This window comes from Podarcis pityusensis, assembly GCF_964106645.2.
Source record: "Podarcis pityusensis genome assembly, chromosome: 18".
Lineage (NCBI taxonomy): Eukaryota > Metazoa > Chordata > Lepidosauria > Squamata > Lacertidae > Podarcis > Podarcis pityusensis.
This window is the reverse complement of record NC_138043.1, coordinates 955245-973441: the sequence shown is the minus strand read 5'-3', so window position 1 is coordinate 973441 and position 18197 is coordinate 955245. Positions and strand designations below refer to the sequence as shown.

Below are 18197 nucleotides of genomic sequence, written 5' to 3'. Positions count from 1 at the left end.
TTCTCTCTTTGCCACCCCGCAGCCGCAAGCCTGGAACTTGGCCAGGCGACGATTTCTTCCCCACTTCCCTTTCTCGAAGAGAGACTGGCGCCAGGATGGCAGAGAGGAACTGGGAGAGGTTTCGCACAAAAAAGCAGCCGCTCTGGTTCCCTTTCCTCCATCGGGCAGTTTTTCCTTCACCCTCTTTCAGCTGCGGGAAAAGGGGCTCCCCCTCTGCCCCCGGCGAAACACCCGCGGCGATGGCGGCCCCTGTACCCCCCAAAAATAGCCGATTAATTCAGAGCAGGGAAGAGTCCTGGACGGTGCTAGAAACCCAGATATATAATCTCATCGCTTTAAACCTGGGCACAATGCAATGTCTAGAAGCTGTCCTCTCCCTATGATGGGACAATATTATTATTATTATTATTATTATTATTATTATTTCCGTTTCTATACCGCAAAGAACAGATCTCAAAAGCGGTTTGCAAGCACGTCGAAACGTCGGATAAAACCACCCAGAATAAACCGAATTCAAGCTCCACGGGAAAATATTCCAGGTCCTTTTCTCTTTATATCTTTGTTGTCATTGTCCCCTACAGAACAATGAAACTGAAAATCTACATAAAACATTCAAAACCCCCTAAAAACTCTGAAACCCCATTTTAAAATACAATATACTATAGGGGTGCTTCGCTTCCCCCAGCCTCGGCCCCCAGAGATCTCCGTGGGGGCCATAAGGGGACCCACAAACAGTGCTTTTTTCGGGGGGGCACAGGGGAGCACATACCCCTAAACGTTTTGCGAATCTTTGTCCTTTTGCTGTATTTATTTGTCCCAATTTGAATGTTAAAAACGGCGATTTTCTTGAGTCAAAATGAGAGTACCCCATAACATTTTTTAAAGGAAAAAAATGCACTGGTCGTGAAACGTAGCTGGATGGTTTTGGGGGGCAGGTTTTAAGCGACTGGGAGCCCCCGGCCCGATCCGCAGCGCGGCACCGGTTTGGGGTGGAGAGGAAACCCAGCCTGAGCAAGGTTTCTCCAGCACAGCCGTGATGCCACCCCAAAGGGGGAGCCCTGCAGCAGTGCCGGATCAGGCCCAAGGAGGTCCGCTCTTAAGTCCTGTCCCCGGGCAGCGGCCAAACCCTATTTGCCCAGAGGAAAACCTGCTTGTTCTAAGATAGACTGGCTCTGTCCATGGAGGTTCTGCTTGGGAGTCGTGAAAAAGAAGGGCTCTGCCGGATATTGGGCCAAAAGGGGGGCCGTTTAGTCCAGCCTCGTGTGTGCCCCCCGCCGGACGCCCCCCAAAGGAAAGCCAGCCCCCTAACAAGCAGGAGCGGGACAACTCTGCCCCACTTGCGGTTCCTGGCAGCGGGGGGGGGGGAACGGAGTTTGTCAAATGGACTGCAGACAAGGTTCACCCCCACCCCAAAGGCGTTATTCTCCCAGAAAAACGTGGATTTAAAAAATAAAAAAACAGGCATGGAGGGCGCAAGGGAAATCGAAGGCTGGCACAGCTACACGGCGAAGCTCGGGCGCCAAAAACGACAACAGTTCTCTGTTTTTCCCCTGCCCCAAGCAAACTTCTTCTGCCTCCTCTTTTAATATTTCAGCCCCTGAGAACCAGCTTCGCCGGCGGGTGTGGGAACCAGGTACCCGGTCCTCCTCAGAAGAGGTGTTAACCACCGAGAAACAGACGATATGCCAACTTTGCAAAAGGGTGCCTTTTCAGCAATGCCTCGCGGGCGAAAAAGCCTCGAGATCAGCAGCCGCTGCTGCACACACACACCCCACGCGAGAAAACAGACTGTGAGCGCATCGCCCCCGGGCCTCGATTTCGGCCGCACGGCCTCCTCACGACTGGCGGAAACTCGAACACAAGGCACACCGCTTGCTTGGACCTTTGGTGGAAAGCCACCGAGCTTTTAGCCTCGCGAGAGATTGAATGTCTTGCCCTCGACTGGACTTGAGGGACGATGCCAACAGATGCCACACGGAAAACATCCCTGCGGAGATGGCAGTCCCGAATCGGTGGCGCACGCCCTTCTGGCTTGCCTTCTTGATAAAGACTTGAGGAATGAGATTATCACCCCCTTTTATTGTCCATTCCGGGTCGCCCAGCCACTGCCCCAGGGTCCTTCCTCTCCGCCCATCAAAATGAGCAGGTGACGGCAAAGGTGGCAAGGTTTTTAGCCGGGGGCAATCGGAATAAGACCCACTCCTTGACCATTGATTCAAAGCCCTAAAATGTATTTTACATAATTGACTTTTTATTTCTGTTCTTTGTATATCGCGTTGTTGTTTTATTGCTATGGCCGGTGGCCGACGCAAATAAAGATTAATTCATTCATTCATTCATTCACCAAGCGTCGTGTCGCACGGAACATCCTTGCGCTGTGGTGAAAATGGACGTCGGCCGGCTTCAAGCCTCCAACGGCAGACCAAAAAAAAAGGGGGGGTTCTGGAAGCTGCTTGTCCATGCACAAGGGACCCCAGAGGCCATCCAGCCCAACCCTCCAATCTGTGCTGATCTTACAATGGCAGAATCCTTGGCAGACCACCTTCGTCGCTCCCCGGGCCCTTTAGCCTTCCCTGCTCCAAATTATATCACCCCTCCCTCTTTCACCCCCTCCTCAGAGGAGAACTGTAGTTCGCCCCTTGCAAAGCTACAATTCCCAGTACCCTTACCAAACTACAGTTTCCAGGATTCTATTCCCCCCCCCCCGGAAAGGGTGTACTTTAAATGAAAGGGGTGTACGCAGGCCTGGCCTCCAGCTCCCCACCCGCCATCCTGGCCCACCCTGCTTTAAATGGGGCACACCCAAAACTGGACTCAGCCTGACCGGCACAGAACAAGGGTGAACTCCGTGGGTTCTGCCGCAGATTACAGCGTTAGAGCCTTAAACCAGGGTTGCAAATGCCAAAATGGAACATCCAGTTGCCATTTTGGGGGGGCAAGACGGCTCCGAAATCTTATTTTCCAAAGGATGGACCGGGATGGATTCTCAGTTAAATATCTGGCTAGTTCAGAGGGCAACCTTCAACTGAGCTTTGAGAACTTGAAAGAAGAAAAGTCACTTTATCCGGGGACAGTCTGCCTGGATATTGCCTTATTCCTACCTTTTTCTGAATGGCGACACAGACTATTCATAACGTAGGAATATTCTCCCCAACGGTGAGAAGGGGAAAGCGAAGACAAGAGACAATTCGCTGCAACGCCGGGAAAAGCATTTTTGGGTCCCCAAAATCCATTCCGGTTGTGCGGATAAAGTATCACGGAATGCTACAGGGTGGGGTCTTAAGGGTGTGGAAAGGGTCCAGATCCAGGGACCCCCCCCAGATGGCAGGGACGTCAGGCGCTGTCCCGACACCCAGGCATCTTTACTCGGTGGGCGATGGGTGCAAAACGCGGCTGGCGGGTTTCGAACGCTGACCACAACAAAGCAAACCCGCGAACCCCGGAGGCCGGCTTTGGAAAACCGGCCGAGCGAAAGACCCCGCAAAGAAGCAGCTTACGGAACTACCCGTCAAAGTGTCCCGCAAATGGCAGCACCTTTTGAGACCCCCATTCCAAGATGCCTGGGCCAAGCGACCCGCCAGCCGGGAGCAAATCTGTTTGCCGCGATCGCAGTTCAGCAGCAGTCAAAGCGCCTCCGGCCAGACTCTCTGGCCCACTGGAGGAAGGGGGACTGAGCCACAGAGTACATTCAGGGCTGCCCTAAGGCCCCGATCCCATGCACAAACGCTGTGCGCTACACCCTGGCCCCGGGGTCTTGAACCGCAGCCCTCTCCCGTCCTGAGGTTTCCGGCGACCGGCGTTTCGACTGTGGGGGCCAAGCCATTCTAGCCGGGAGCCTCCTCCTCGAATCAGTCTAACTCAAGTTGCCAGCCACCCCTGTCTCCTGTGGCAGGGAGTCCCACAGTCCAACCCTACACCTTGTTTACAAGGGTGTCTCGTACCAAATGCAAACTGTGAAAAGGACTCTTACGGATTGAAAACGTATGCGTCTTCCCTCGCTCGTTTGCTTCGTATCGCTCTCTCTCACACACACAAATCCTCAAAGAAAAACACAATCCGCCCTGAACCCCTCAAGACCCAGCTCTGCGGGAATTCTAGCGCCAGGAGTGAAGGCTGTGCGTAATTCTACAAATCTCTATCCCGTCTCCTCTCTTCCCGAAACTAAGCAGCCCCGAACGCCGCGTGCTTTTCTCGTTCCCTTTCCCCCAACTCCGACGGTCTCCTTTTTGGGGGCAGGGGGTGCTTTGCAGAACGGGCAGCCCCTGCCCCGTTCGGGCCACAAGAGGCGGCCGCCACCCCCCCCCAAGGCAGCGGCGGCTGTGCCTGGTTGACGGCGCAGGCCGGGGCCCCGATATTGCTGGTGAGCGCCGACCGCAGAGAGAGGAAGTGGCTCAGGGTGGGGCGGCTGCAGATGGTCCCACGATGGTGGTGGCAGCAGCCCCAGGGAGGCTTCGCAATCACTGACACCCACACAGAGACTTCCTGCCCTTTTAAAGAACCAGAATAATACACACACACCAGAGAGAAAGAGAGAGAGAGAGAGGAGGGGGGGGGAAATAAAATCTGTTTTTCTCTTTTTGAGGCTCAACAGCTTTTACCTAGAAGCTAGTTAGCGGCAAGGACGGAGATCTCTTATCAGCAGCCGGTGCAAAAAAGCAGATGAAAGGGAGGGAAGACAGGAACGAAAGAACGGAGGTGGTGGAGGAGGAGGCAACTCCTAATAACCGCTTTTGAACTCTCTGGGCTCGGCCGGGGAAGGGTCCAGCCCCGGTGCAGCTTCCTCGCCAGGGCTGCAGGAGCAATTGGATCAGGCCCCTGGGGCCACACTCCTCCCCATGGCCAGCCAGGTGCCCCCCAGGTTTAACACCAACTGCCCCCCTCTTGCCATTCTCAGCAGCTGGGGTTTCCTGCCTCCAACAGGGGAAACAGGATTCGTGCATTTCAATGCCCCACAGGGTCTGGACATTAGTTAAAGCCACCGCATTTTTCGCTCTATAAGACGCACCAGACCACAAGACGCACCTAGTTTTTGGAGGAGGAAAACAAGAAAAAAAATATTCTGCCTCTCAGAAGCCAGAACAGCAAGAGGGATCGCTGCGCAGCGAAAGCAGCAATCCCTCTTGCTGTTCTGGCTTCTGGGATAGCTGTGCAGCCTCCATAAGACGCACACACATTTCCCCTTACTTTTTAGGAGGGGAAAAGTGAGTCTTATAGAGCAAAAATACGGTATTTTTTCACACTTCCCGTTCCTATAGCTTAGCCAGATGAACTTGTGTCCAAAAGCAAAGACGTGAACTGCCATTTCCCAAACCTGCTGGGGGAGGAGAGGTCACCCCGAAATCAATCGATTTTTGTCTATGGAACTGTATAATGTCGTATGCAGAGTGAGTATTGCACGACACAGGAAAAACATTTGAGCTTGCAGGTTTTCTAAGACTTGTCTGGTGTTTTGTCAATTGCACGTCCCTTAGAATAAAGCGAGGTTGCAGCTTGCCTTTGTTTCTGCCGCAAGCAGAATCAATCAATCAATAAATTACAAAATAAAATAAAAATAATACTTTTATCATTTATACCCCGCCCATCTGGCTGGCTTTCCCCAGCCGCTCTGGGCGGCTTACAGCATATCTAAAAACATAATATTAATATTATTAGTAAATCTCTTGCATTGCGTGTTCTTTTCTATAGACCAATATTTTGGATTCTTCTAGGACGTTCTTGGACCGTTTTAGGAAGTCCCCAGACAGCTGTAAAAGCTGTAAAAGCTCCACAAAGCTTTTTAAAAAAGCGCTAATACTTAGAGGAGTCGTGACTTTTCCCCTCCCTAGAACGGAGAAGAATTATTTTGTTTTTCTGAGCAAAGGTTTGTCACATTAGGATGCAGGAAAGTTGTTTTGGGGGAAAAGTATGAAGTTATAACCCTAGCGACCGCAAATTTTAAACGGGGACCCGGCAAATTCACAGAGGAGAAAGCCATCGATGGCTACTGGCCAGGGAAGCCGTGATGGTCCTGAGAACCAGGAACCGCAGGTGTGGGGAAGACCTGTTATGATGCTCAGATACTGCCGGGGGGTGGGGTTCCCTTGGGGGCCTCCCAAACACAATTCAAAGTCTTCGTGCTGATCTTGAAAGCCCTAAATGGCCTCAGAGGCCCAGTAGACCTGAAGGAGCGTCTCCACCCCGGACACCCAAAGCTTATACCCAGAACAAACTTAGTTGGTCTCTAAGGAGCTGCTGGACAATTTTCAAAATTTATTTACTTATTTATTTCGACTGCGTCAGACCAACACGGCTACCTACCCGAATCTAGATTCATGTTTACCTGTCCCTGTTTTTCTAACAGTACAACCAAATCGGTTATTTTGGATATAGCTGTAAAAATGTATTAACCTTCATCTGCTTGTAAATATTAAGATTACACCAGCAAGAATGAGCCTTTCTGTAGAAAAATGATTCGAATGAAGTCCTGCTGACTAGTGATTTAAACCATGATTTAAACCAATTTGATTTAAACTGTGATTTAAACCAATTTGACTTAAACCGTGATTTAACTGATTTAATTTAAACCATGATATAAACCGATTTGATTTAAACCGTGATTTGAACCAATTTGATTTAAACAGTGATTTAAACAGATTTGATTTAAAGAGTGATTTAAACCGATTTGATTTAAACTGTGATTTAAACCGATTTGATTTAAACTGTGATTTAAACCGATTTGATTTAAACTGTGATTTAAACCGATTTGATATAAACCGATTTGATTTAAACCGTGATATAAACCGATTTGATTTAAACTGTGATTTAAACTGATTTGATTTAAATCAAACCCACCCTGGCCCGATATTCCCCTCCCCCCCCCCAAAAAAACCCCAACACACTGCCCCAGAGTTTGGCTGCGGACCGGCAAGCATTCTAGTAAAAAGCAAGGGGGGGGGGAAGAGTGCAATGGGGGGGGGCAAGTGCATGTCTGAGAGAGAAAGAGAGAGGGAGGGAGAGAGGCCAACCCCCCACCATGGAAAGTCCAAGACGAAGGCAGCCCCCACCCCGCCTTCCGTGACGGCCGGCCACCCCTTCCCCGGCGCGAAGTGGGGGTGGGGAGGAGGAGGACCGCAGAGAAGACTCACCACTGGGCGGTTTGGGCCTGGGAGGCAAGCCTTTCTTCGGAGGGAGGGCGGGGGTGTCTAGCTTGCCCTTAAAGGGGTCGTCCGGGAAGCCCCCGAAAGAGGAGGCCGAGAACGGGTCGGAAGCCGGCGGCTGCAAAGAGAGAGACAGAGAGAGGCAGAAGCGGAAAGGGGGCTTGCAGAGAGAGGGAGGGGCAGGAAAGGAGGAAGTGGGGGGCTCTGGGGTGACGGGGGGGCGCAGAGGCAGACCCGGAGAGGCGCTGGCTTGCAAGCAAGAGAGCAAGGAACCGGGAGGAGCCAAGCTTTGCGACAGCTGGGAAACTGAGGCAGGTCCGTCCCCAACCCAAACGGAACAAAACCACGAGGAAACGGGGGTCTGCAAACCGGATGGGGTTTCGGGTCCTCGGCTAACCGCCCCCCCGCCCGTCAATTGCCTGACATTGGGGGGGGGGCAGGTTGACTCCGACACAGGCCGGTTGCAACCAGAGGAGACCCGGCAGACATCCGCTTCCATGGGCCGCCCCCAAACTCGGCACCGGCTCGCGAGTAGTAGACCCGCTGAAACGGGTTTAAATTCGGTGAATTGTTTACTGGATTTCCAATTTTTTTTGCAACCCGCTTTTTAAAGGACTGCGCCAGCATGAGCCCTTTGGAACTGCCCGCCTCATGATACCAAGTGGGGCACCGACTCTTTCCGGCGCCCGCTTAAAGGCATTCTCGTTCAGACAAGCTCCCCGGGACATTAAGAAAGTTGGCGCAATTTTAATCTACTTTAATATTTCAACTTTTGTATGGTTTCCCCCACCCCACCCCAATATAATTTTTACCGAATTTCCATTTCCCCCCCACAAATCAAATAGCTAAGCCGTTTCCTGTACTGACTTCCCACCTCCGCTCTTTTCTACTATCAAATTGTCACCTGTCGCTAAAACCCCCTCTAACGTCGTTAAAAAAGTTGGCGCAATTTCAATCCGTCTCATTGTTTTGAATTTTGTACGTTTCTAAAGCGCTGCTGCGAAACATTCCTTGGTTTTTATCGCCTCATCCTTTCGCAAACTACAATCGCCAAAACCCGAAAATTAATGTTCCGGTTTCCGAACATTCCTCGGAAGCTGAACGTCCGACGCGGCTGTCGGCTATTGTTTCCGGGGGCCCTGCGCCAATCAGAAGCCACGTCTTGGTCTCCGAACATTTCAGAAGTCAAACGGACTCCCAGAAGGGAGTAAGTCTGGCGCTTTTGTTTTTGCTATTTATTTTGTGGTTTTGTATTTTGAGGCTTTTTTGGTTCACTTGTTTTTGTGACTGCGTGGAACCCAGTTCAGCTACTGATGGTCTGGAACGGACTGATCCGTTTCGCATGACTTTCTATGGGAAAGCGCGCCTTGGTTTTGGAACGCTTTGGTTTTGGAACGGACTTCCGGAACGGATTAAGTCTGAGAACCAAGGTACCACTGTGTGTTTATTTTTGGCTGGATTTCTGAATGAAAAGCAGGGGTTTAATGTTCTTAATTTAAATGGAACGGGGCTGCGGGGAAGGTTCTCTCACGCCACCCTGTGGCAGAAAAGCGTTTCAGAGATTCTCTTCTGCTAGATCATGGGCAGGCAAACTAAGGTCTGGGGGCTGGATCCGGCCCAATTGCCTTCTCAGTCCGTCCCCTGGACGGTCCGGGAATCAGCGTGTTTTTACATGAGTAGAATGTGTCCTTTTATTTAAAATGCATCTCTTGTGGGGCTAAGGAATTCGTTCGTTTTTATTTTTATTTTTAAAATATAGTCCGACCCCCCACAAGGTCTGAGGGACAGTCCCCCTGCTGAAAAAGTTTGCTGACCCCTGGGATAGATGCTCCTCTCCTCTCTCTCACACACACACAACATCGTCTGCGAGGCAGGACTGGGCCGAGGGAGAGGAGAGGGCGCTGATAATTCCTAGATGGAACTGGGGAAGCGGCAAAGATCAAGGGAGCCTTCGCCACCTAAGCATGCAAGGCTGGAGCTGCAGTGAGGAGGGCGCCAAAGCTGCGCCCCCCCATCCCAATAAACCCTACCCCCCAGCTTAAAAAACCCCCCAAATAAATCAAGTTTCCAGTACAATTGCACCTTGGTTGTCAAACACCTTGGTACTTGGACATTTCGGCTCCCAAATGCCGCAAACCCGGAAGTGAACGTTTTTCAGAACCCGAACGTCCGACGCAGCTTCCGATTGGCCGCAGGAGCTCGCCGCGGCCAATCGGAAGCCGCGCCTCAGTTCCCGAACGTTTTCGCAAGTCAGACGGGCTTTCCGCTCGACTTCCGAGGTACGACTGTATTTAAAGAACCAGCGATAGGTGGGGAAACGCATAGGCATTGCTCACCTTCTTTTTCTTTTGCGAGTAGTTTTGTAGTGTTTTATTTTCACCCCACCCCCTAAAAAACCCCAGGGTTACAGGACCCGAGAGGAAGCGGGTCACAGGCTGGGCAAGATTTGCCTGGGGGGTGGGATTCTGCCCCTGCGGAGGGAACTCAAGAGGAGGGAATTTGGGGATTTGTAAGTCAGGGGGGGCTAAGTGGCTGCCACAAATCTGGCGAGGGAGGAGGGTTTACCTTCGACATCCGGCTGAAATCGGCGAAGCCTTCGCTGCCGCCCCCGCCGCTGTTGAAACTGCTGCTCCCGAAGGGATCTAGTGTCCCAAAAGGATCTGAAATCAAAAGGGGGGGGGCGGTCAGTGGCCCCGGCCAGGATTCCCATTCCTAGACTTTGCCGGTTCTAAAAACGCAGGCTGGAGGAGTCCCTGTTGGGACCCTCAGGTAGGCAGCCCTTGTTCTCCCCCCCCCAGTAACCTGCAAGCCGTCCCCCCCCCAACCACCCTCCTGCACAGGGCTCCCCCCTTCCAGAATTCACACCCCACCGGTGTTTCTTCTGCAAGAAATAAACGCCGGGCAGCTTAACCGAAGCATCGGACCAGAGTTTAAATTTTTGGAGGGCGGGGACAGGGGGGTGGACGGACACCCAAAGCCGTGGGGCAAACCCCCCCCCCCACCGTGGGCTTACCTGGCCCTTTCAGAGCGGTGGCGACGACACTCGGAGACTGGAAGGGGTCACTGTTTTCAAATAAGTTCGCCTAAAGGGGCAGGAGAACGAGGGATTCACGGCAGGGCCCCCCAAGCAGCTGGGCTTAGGATCCTGCGGCCCCGAATGGAACCGAGGGACACCCCCCCCGAACGAAACAAAGCCGTCAAGGGAAAAGCCCCCCCCCTCCTCCTGGAAACGTCCTCACCTTGGAGGGCAGCGTGGGGTTTTTGGAGAAGGGGTCGGCCGTGAACGGATCGCTCTTCTCGGGCTTTTTGAAGAAATCGTCGGGCGCCGCTGCGGCGCGGAAGGGATCGCTTTCCTTAAACGGATCTCCGCCGAAGGGATCTGCGGGGAGAGAGCGAATCGTTCACCGGAGAGTGAAGAGGAAGGGAGGGAGGCAGATGGCCTCTCCGGGAGGCGAGAGACTGACACCCGTCCCCACACCGCTGCAGAGGCCTTTTGGGATTCCGGGGTGAAAGACTAAATTTGGGGTTCGTGCGCAAGCAGGGGAAGCAAAGGCGACGCCGGAGCAGCGATTCGAAGACCGGCACACGTATCAGCATCGATTCCGCTAAGGGGGTTAAATTACAAGGACCCCTGGACGGTTCAGTCCAGCCCAAGGCGACTCTGGGGTTGCACCGCTCATCTCGCTTTCGGGCCGAGGGAGCCGGCGTTTGTCCACAGACAGCTTTCCGGGTCGTGTGGCCAGCAGGACTAAACCGCTTCTGGCGCATGGCGGAAACCAGAGCGCACGGAAACGCCGTTTACCTTCCCGCCGGAGAGGTACCTATTTATCTACTTCAAATCTCCGCTTGGCCCTGAAGCTCACCGGGTGTGACTTTGGGCCTGTCACTGCCTCTCTGCCTCACTCAGTGAGGTTACAAGGAACCAGGCAGGGGGCCTTCTCGGTGGTGGCGCCCTCCTGCCAGATGTCAAGGAAATAAACAACTCTCTGACTTTTAGAAGACATCTGAAGGCAGCCCTGTTTAGGGAAGTTTATAATGACTGATGTTTTAATGTCTTTTTAATCTTTTGTTGGAAGCCGCCCTGAGTGGCTGGGGAGACCCAGCCAGATGGGTGGGGTAGAAATGATAAATTATTCTGGTTATTATCTCACCTGCTGCCACCGCCGCCGCAACCACGGGGACTTGTTCCGCAAAGGGGTCGTTCTGAAAGGGGTCACCTGGGTGAGGGAGGAAGAGAGAGGGGGGCGCGGTTAAGAGGAGGAACCTGGCCAGGCTCGCGGCGGGAGACGGTTCAGGGCCCGCTGCCCCCCGTCGCCACTCACTGCCTCTGAAGGGGTCCGCGCCCTTGAAGGGGTCCGTCCTAAAGGGGTCTTCCGCCTGGAAAGGGTCCGCGGGAAGCTCCTGCGTGTGGCCGCTGAACAGGAGGGCCTTGCTCTTGAACGGGTCGTCCTGCCGGGGGGTGTCAGAGGGGAGAGAGAAGGGAATCAGACACAAAACAGACCCCCAAAGACCCCGCCAGGTTCACGTCTGAGTCATCAGAGCTGGATGGGACCCACAGCTAAAGGATCCCTCTGCTGAGAAACCCCCAAAGAATCATGGAATTGTAGATGTGCATAGCCGGGAGGGCCCTCTTGAGGTCCTCTAGTCCAACCCCTGCAAGGCAGCAACGGCAGCTAATTTGCTTAACTGGCTTTGCGTTTCTAAATCGCTACGGAAGTCGTGGTGAAGGGCCGGAGAGAAGACTTACCGTATTTTTTGCACCGTAACACTCACTTTTTTCCTGCGTGTTATGGAGGGAATGCCTGCGGATGGCGGGGGGATCTGCTGCAGTCGTGAGCAGAGGATCCATGGTTCCCCTTCCTTCCCTCCTCCGTGGTTACAAAGCATGGATCCACATGGATCCTCAGGATTTTTGCATTGGGCTACTCCAAACTCACTGTCAGATCACATGTCTGTGGCCACAGCATGAACCACAAAAATCATATATCCACTATTTCGTTTAGAATATTTTTTTTCTTGTTTTCCTCCTCTAAAAACTACGTGCGTGTTATGGTCTGGTGCGTGTTATAGAGCGAAAAATACGGTAATAATAATGGTGATGACTATAATATTCTCGGTTCCAGGGACGCCCTCCCTGCTTCAGCCATAAAATAATAATTTATATAAATAGTAATTTATTATCTATACCCTGCCCACCTAGCTGGGTTTCCCCAGCTGCTCCGGGCGGCTCCCAACAGAATATTAAAAACACGATAAAACACCAAACATTAAAAACTCCCCTCGAAAGGCCGACCTTGGCTCCCAGTGTACGTTTCTGAGCGCAATTCAAAGCGTCGGTGCCAATCTTGAAAGCCCCACACAGCGCCTCCAACCCCATCGTCCAGCCCGGACGCTGGGGTCCGTCTCCCGAGGGCCTTCTGGTGGCTTCCTCGGGGCGGGAAGTGAAGCTACAGGGAGCCAGGCAGAGAGGGCCTTCTCTGTGGAACGCCCTCCCGTCAGATGCCAAGGAAATAAAAATATCTGGCTTTTAAGAAGACATTCGAAGGCAGTCTTGTATAGGGAAGTTTTCAGTGCTTGGTGTTAAGCTTTTAATATGTGCTGGAAGCTGCCCAGAGTGGCTGGGCGGTTGAGATACGAATAATAAAATTATTGTCGTTCTTGAGCAAAGCCTGCTCCCGCGAGGAATTGGCCCGGCGCCTCACCAGGGTCCCGAACCTGCCGCCCCGCTCCTTCTGGGGGTTCCCCTCGTTCAGATCCGCCAGGTTGTTCATGCTGCCGGCAAGCACCCCGTTCAGGGCTTCGTTGTACTGGTCGATCCCCCGGTGGGCTTCCTGCTGGCTCTCTTGCAAGCGGGACAGCTTGCTCCTCGCCTGCGGGGGGACAGGGCGGATAAAAATCAATAATAAACTTGAAAAAAATGGGGGGGGGATATAGTCTTATGCACGGAAAAATAGGGTGGTCTGTAAGCATAGGTGTGCAACATATAAAGCGGTTTGAATTCCCTTTTGTGTCGTCTGCTTGGCCTCTGCTATTTCCTCCTACCGATAGGGAAGCCACTTAAGGACTCTAGACGCGCTCAGATACCCCATAAGGGAAAAGGAGAAGTTTTTTTCTTATGACAAGAGCATGCAAAGATATCCTCTATTTCCTAAATAACTCCTAGGGAAGACCTGCCTGGTCCAGCCTCACGTTTCTCACATTGCATAACCAGATATTACATCTGGATATTGCAGAAACTACAAATTGAAGAGTCGGAGCCTGAGCTCGCTCGGTTTCCTCTTCCCTCCCCATTCCTCTTTCCTTTCGTGCTGTCTGCTTGGCCTCTGTTGTTTCCTCCTACCGATAGGGAAGCCACTTAAGGACTTTATATGGGCTCCGGAATACCCCATACCCATTTATGGACTCTTAGAGGGGCTCTTGGATACCCCATAAGGGAAAAGGGGCAGTTTTTTTTAAATATACAACACAGGAAAGACCCATGTGCACAGAGACCCGTGTCTCTGCCCCCGGTCCCAGGCATGGCCGCCGTTCGAGGAAACACCTGTGGAAATTTGGGAGCGAGGTCTTGGCCCTGGGGGGGAAAGGGGGTGTCCCCCGAAGGCCGCCCCGGTTTGGGGTCCCCACCTGGTTGATTTCCTCCTGAGTGGACTTCAGAGACTTGATGATGGTTTCCAGCTGGACTTTTCCGGCCTGAATGCTCTGCTCCAGCTGAGACTCCTCCTGCTGCAGCCGGCTGAGCTCGGATTTCGCCCGGCTGATGTCGTCCTCCTGGGATCTCAGGTCCGACTCCTGAGACTGGATCTGCATCTTCAGTGACGAGATCTGGAAGGGCAAAGGCAGTCTTGAGGGGGGGGGCGACCCGGTTCGCGAGAGGAGGAGGAGGGCGGAGAATTTACACGCGTTACAGGGCCTTCTCGGTGGTGGCACCCGCCCTCCCGTCAGATGTCAAGGAAAGAAGCAACTCTCTGACTTTTAGAAGACATCTGAAGGAAGCCCTGTTTAGGGGAGATTTTAATGACTGATGTTTTAAGGTATTTTTAATCTCTTGTTGGAAGCCGCCCAGAGTGGCTGGGGAAACCCAGCCAGATGGGTGGGGTATGAATGAATAAATAAATTATTATCATTATTATTATTATTATTATTAAGCTTGCATAAAATACACAGGGATTTGCATTTTGCAAAACGAACAAGAGAAGAGGGGAAGCCGTTGGCGTTTTAAGGTTGTGCGAATGAACATTCCAAAACGTAAAACAGAAAATTTAATAAACATTATGGGGTTGGGAAAGAGCATACGCTTTCACAGATGATGCAAGGCTCTCCCCAAAATTACGGATAGGCAGCCGTTTTGCAAGGCAAATGTACACACACCCTGACCGGTAAAATCTCCCTACAGAGCACGGTATGTTTGTATGAATAAATAAATAATCTGTTCATAATTTATCAATTTTATTGATTGAATTTATAATTTATCTGTTTATAGTTTATCTACTTTGTTGATTGAATTTATAATTTATCTGTTTATAGTTTATCTACTTTGTTGATTGAATTTATAATTTATCTGTTTATCTACTTTGTTGATTGAATTTATAATTGATCTGTTTATAATTTATCTGCTTTACTGACTGAAGTGATAAATCATAAACAAGACGGATTATACAACTTCAATAAATAAAACAGAAACGGAGTTGGGAAAACAAAACCATGAGGGGGGGGGGCGGAAACCAACTCTTAGAAACAGAAGGGAAATGGGGGGGAATCCTGTGGCAGGGAGTTCCGCCGGTTTCCCACGTGTTGTTTTCCACTCACCACGTGGGTCTCCTCCTGGCACTTCTGCCGGACGTCGCTCAGCATGTCCTTGAGCTTGGCCTTCTGCTGCTCCATCTCGTCGAGCCGGCCCTGAGCCTCCTGCTTCTGCGCCTCCAACTCCTGCAGGCTGCTGGTCTCCCGGTCCAGGTCATTCTGGAGCTCCTGCGGAGGCGGGAGGAGGAAGGAGAAGGCGGCTTAGGGGGGCGGGTAGTGCTGGATTTACGTAGAAGCTAAACAGGCTCTAGCTTAGGGCCCCACTCTCTGGGGGGCCCAAAAATAATTTAAAGGGAAAAAACCACTGGATGTACATTTCCAAAATATTATCTATCTATCCAGCTATCTATCTATCTATCTATCTATCTATCTATCTATCTATCTATCATATATCCAGCATTCTATCTATCTATCTATCTATCTAATCTATCTATCCAGCTATCTATCTATCCATCTATTTATCTATCATCTATCCATCTCTCTCTCTCTCTCTCTCTATCATCTATCCAGCTATCTATCTATCTATCTATCTATGCCAGTGCCAGTGCCAGATTTACGTATAAGCTAAACAGGCTATAGTTTAGGGCTCCACTCTCTTGGAAACCTGCAGAAAATTTAAAGGGAAAAAACCACTGGATGTACATTTCCAAAATATTATCTATCTATCCAGCTACCTACCTACCTACCTACCTATCTATCTATCTATCAGTCATATGTCCAGCATTCTTTCTTTCTATCTATCTATCTATCTATCTATCCATCCATCCATCCATCTATTTATCTATCTATCATCTATCCATCTCTCTCTCTCTCTCTCTCTCTCTCTCTCTCTATCATCTATCCAGCCATCTATCTATCTATCTATCTATCTATGCCAGTGCCAGATTTACGTATAAGCTAAACAGGCTATAGTTTAGGGCTCCACTCTCTTGGGAACCTGCAGAAAATTTAAAGGGAAAAAAACCACTGCATGTACATTTCCAAAATATTATCCATCTATCTAGCTATCTATAACTATTTATCTTATTGGTGGTTGCAAGAACAAATGATCCCTATATTCTGAACAAAATGCTTGTTTAACCTGGAGGTAGGCTGTATGAATTGTGTATTGCTTTGTAATGATTTGTTGGGTTTCTGGACCGTAATAAAGATTGATGATAGTGATTTATCTATCATCTATCCAGCTACGTATCTATCTATCTATCTATATCTATCTATCTATCTATCCAGCTATCTATCTATCTATCTATCTATCTATCTATCTATCTATCTGTCATCTATCCAGCCATCTATCTATCTATCTATCTACCCGTGCCAGTGCCAGATTTACGTATAAGCTAAACAGGCTATAGCTTAGGGCCCCACTCTCTTGGGGTTTGACGGCTGGGATAAGCTCGAAATGTAGAGCCTGAAACTCTTTGATCTCGGGGTCTTGGGTTCGAGTTCCACGTTGGGCAAAGGATTTTCCCGCGTTGCAGCGGGTTGGGCTGGATGACCCTCGGGGTCCCCCAACAGGCCTACTCTGAGAGCGCAATATCGCTGGGTGGGGGGAAAACCATTTACCTGTACTTCGTTGGTCTTCTGCCGAATCGCTCCTTCCCTCTCTCGGATCTCTTGCTCGAGGGAATACTTCTCTCTGCAAAAAAAAGGAGAAAGGTCATGTGAGTCAAATTCTCTGATTTGGGGGGTTGGACTTAAATTAAATCCACCCTGGTCAGCAGCGCTTTTTGGGGGGTTCTCATGCCGGCTGAACCCCTCCCAGGACCCCCCAGCGCCCCAAACGCCACCCACCTCTGCAACTGGGCGATCTCCTGGCCGATGTCGTCCAGTTCCTTCATGCCGGTGAATTCGCCCCCGGAGCCGACGGAACTGGAGCTGTCCTGTTAAGGAGCCCAAACAAGTCAGGCTACACCCTGGCCGGGAAAATTGGGGAGTGCACAGACCCCCCCTAGAAAATACAGCCAGGGAAGGGGGGGCGAGGAGCATGCAAATCGTCCGGGGTGCAAACACAGTGTCGACGCAGAAATTAAAAAGCATAAGGGCGACTTAAGCCAGGCTTCCTCAACCTCAGCCCTCCAGATGTTTTTGGCCTACAACTCCCATGATCCTTAGCTAGCAGGACCAGTGGTCAGGGATGATGGGAACTGTAGTCCAAAACATCTGGAGGGTCGAGGCTGAGGAAGCCTAGCTTAAGCCGGAGGAATATGCGCAGCTTGCAGAATTAACGTATAGAACCTCGGCCCTCCAGATGTTTTGAGACTACAGTTCCCATCATCCCTGACCGCTGGTCCTGCTAGCGAGGGATCATGGGAGTCGTAGGCCAAAAACATCTCGAGGGCCGAGTTTGAGGAAGCCGGGTAGAGAATAAGAGAGCAAGAAGAACATGCATTTAGAAGAAGCAGAGAAAGAGAGAGAAAGCAGACAGACAGATGATAGATGGATGATAGATGACAGACAGACAGATATGATAGATAGATAGATAGATAGATAGATAGATAGATAGATAGATAGATAGATGATAGATAGATAGACAGATAAATATGATAGATAGATGGATAGATATACTATAGTTAGATGATAGATAGAGCTAGACAGAGAATAGAGATAGATAGATAGATGACAGGCAGAAAGACATGATAGATAGATGATAGATAGATAGATAGATAGACAGATAGATATGATAGATAGATGGATAGATATATGACAAAAAGAGATAGACGATAGATAGATGATAGACAATTAGATATGGTAGATAGATGATAGATGGATATATAGATATAGACAGATGACAGAGATAAGATGACAGACAGACAGACATGATTGATAGATAGATCAGGAGAGATTCAGAGGCGTTCCCCTGCCCCACATCCAGAGGGTCCTTCGTGCTTCTCGGAGCAGGCAAAAAAGGAAAATGGGAGAGGGGGTGGGAGCGCCACGTTCCGGGGATCCCCGCGGTCCTACTCACACGACGCATTTCCGCCAGCGTCGAGACCTCGGTCCCCACGGAAGCCAAGTAGCCGGGGACGGTCTGGAGAGGACAGCAAGGGGGGGCAGCGGAGGGGGGAAAGAGTCAGTGCCGGGGTGGGGAGGACCGGGCAAGAAGGCTTCTCGGGGGGCGGGATGGGGGGGGCGTCGGGACGGAGAGAAGGGGGTTAAGAAGGGAGCCCCGACCTGCTCTGTTGGAGACCTGCTAGGGCCAGGAATGCGGGAGGGGACTGTGGTTTTGTTTATCTGGGGAGCGGCCATCCTGGAGGAGCTCAC

At 51.0% G+C, this 18197-nt stretch overlaps 1 protein-coding gene across 5 annotated transcripts in view; it reads right to left on the bottom strand.

Moving 5' to 3' along the window:
* EPS15L1 (epidermal growth factor receptor pathway substrate 15 like 1) overlaps positions 1 to 18197 on the bottom strand; it is a 38792-nt gene that overhangs the window by 6253 nt on the left and 14342 nt on the right. For 2 of the 5 annotated variants that reach the window (XM_080988807.1, XM_080988811.1), the window contains exons 12-23: positions 17902 to 17964; positions 16728 to 16816; positions 16500 to 16572; positions 14943 to 15104; positions 13761 to 13958; positions 12839 to 13006; positions 11459 to 11585; positions 11288 to 11353; positions 10376 to 10515; positions 10150 to 10219; positions 9702 to 9796; positions 7125 to 7254 (exon numbers count right to left, since the gene is read on the bottom strand). In XM_080988807.1, the coding sequence (XP_080844933.1) occupies positions 7125 to 7254; positions 9702 to 9796; positions 10150 to 10219; positions 10376 to 10515; positions 11288 to 11353; positions 11459 to 11585; positions 12839 to 13006; positions 13761 to 13958; positions 14943 to 15104; positions 16500 to 16572; positions 16728 to 16816; positions 17902 to 17964 (1381 nt within the window). The remainder of the gene's footprint in view (positions 1 to 7124; positions 7255 to 9701; positions 9797 to 10149; positions 10220 to 10375; positions 10516 to 11287; positions 11354 to 11458; positions 11586 to 12838; positions 13007 to 13760; positions 13959 to 14942; positions 15105 to 16499; positions 16573 to 16727; positions 16817 to 17901; positions 17965 to 18197) is intronic. The other 3 variants (XM_080988809.1, XM_080988810.1, XM_080988808.1) reach the window with 2 other exon arrangements.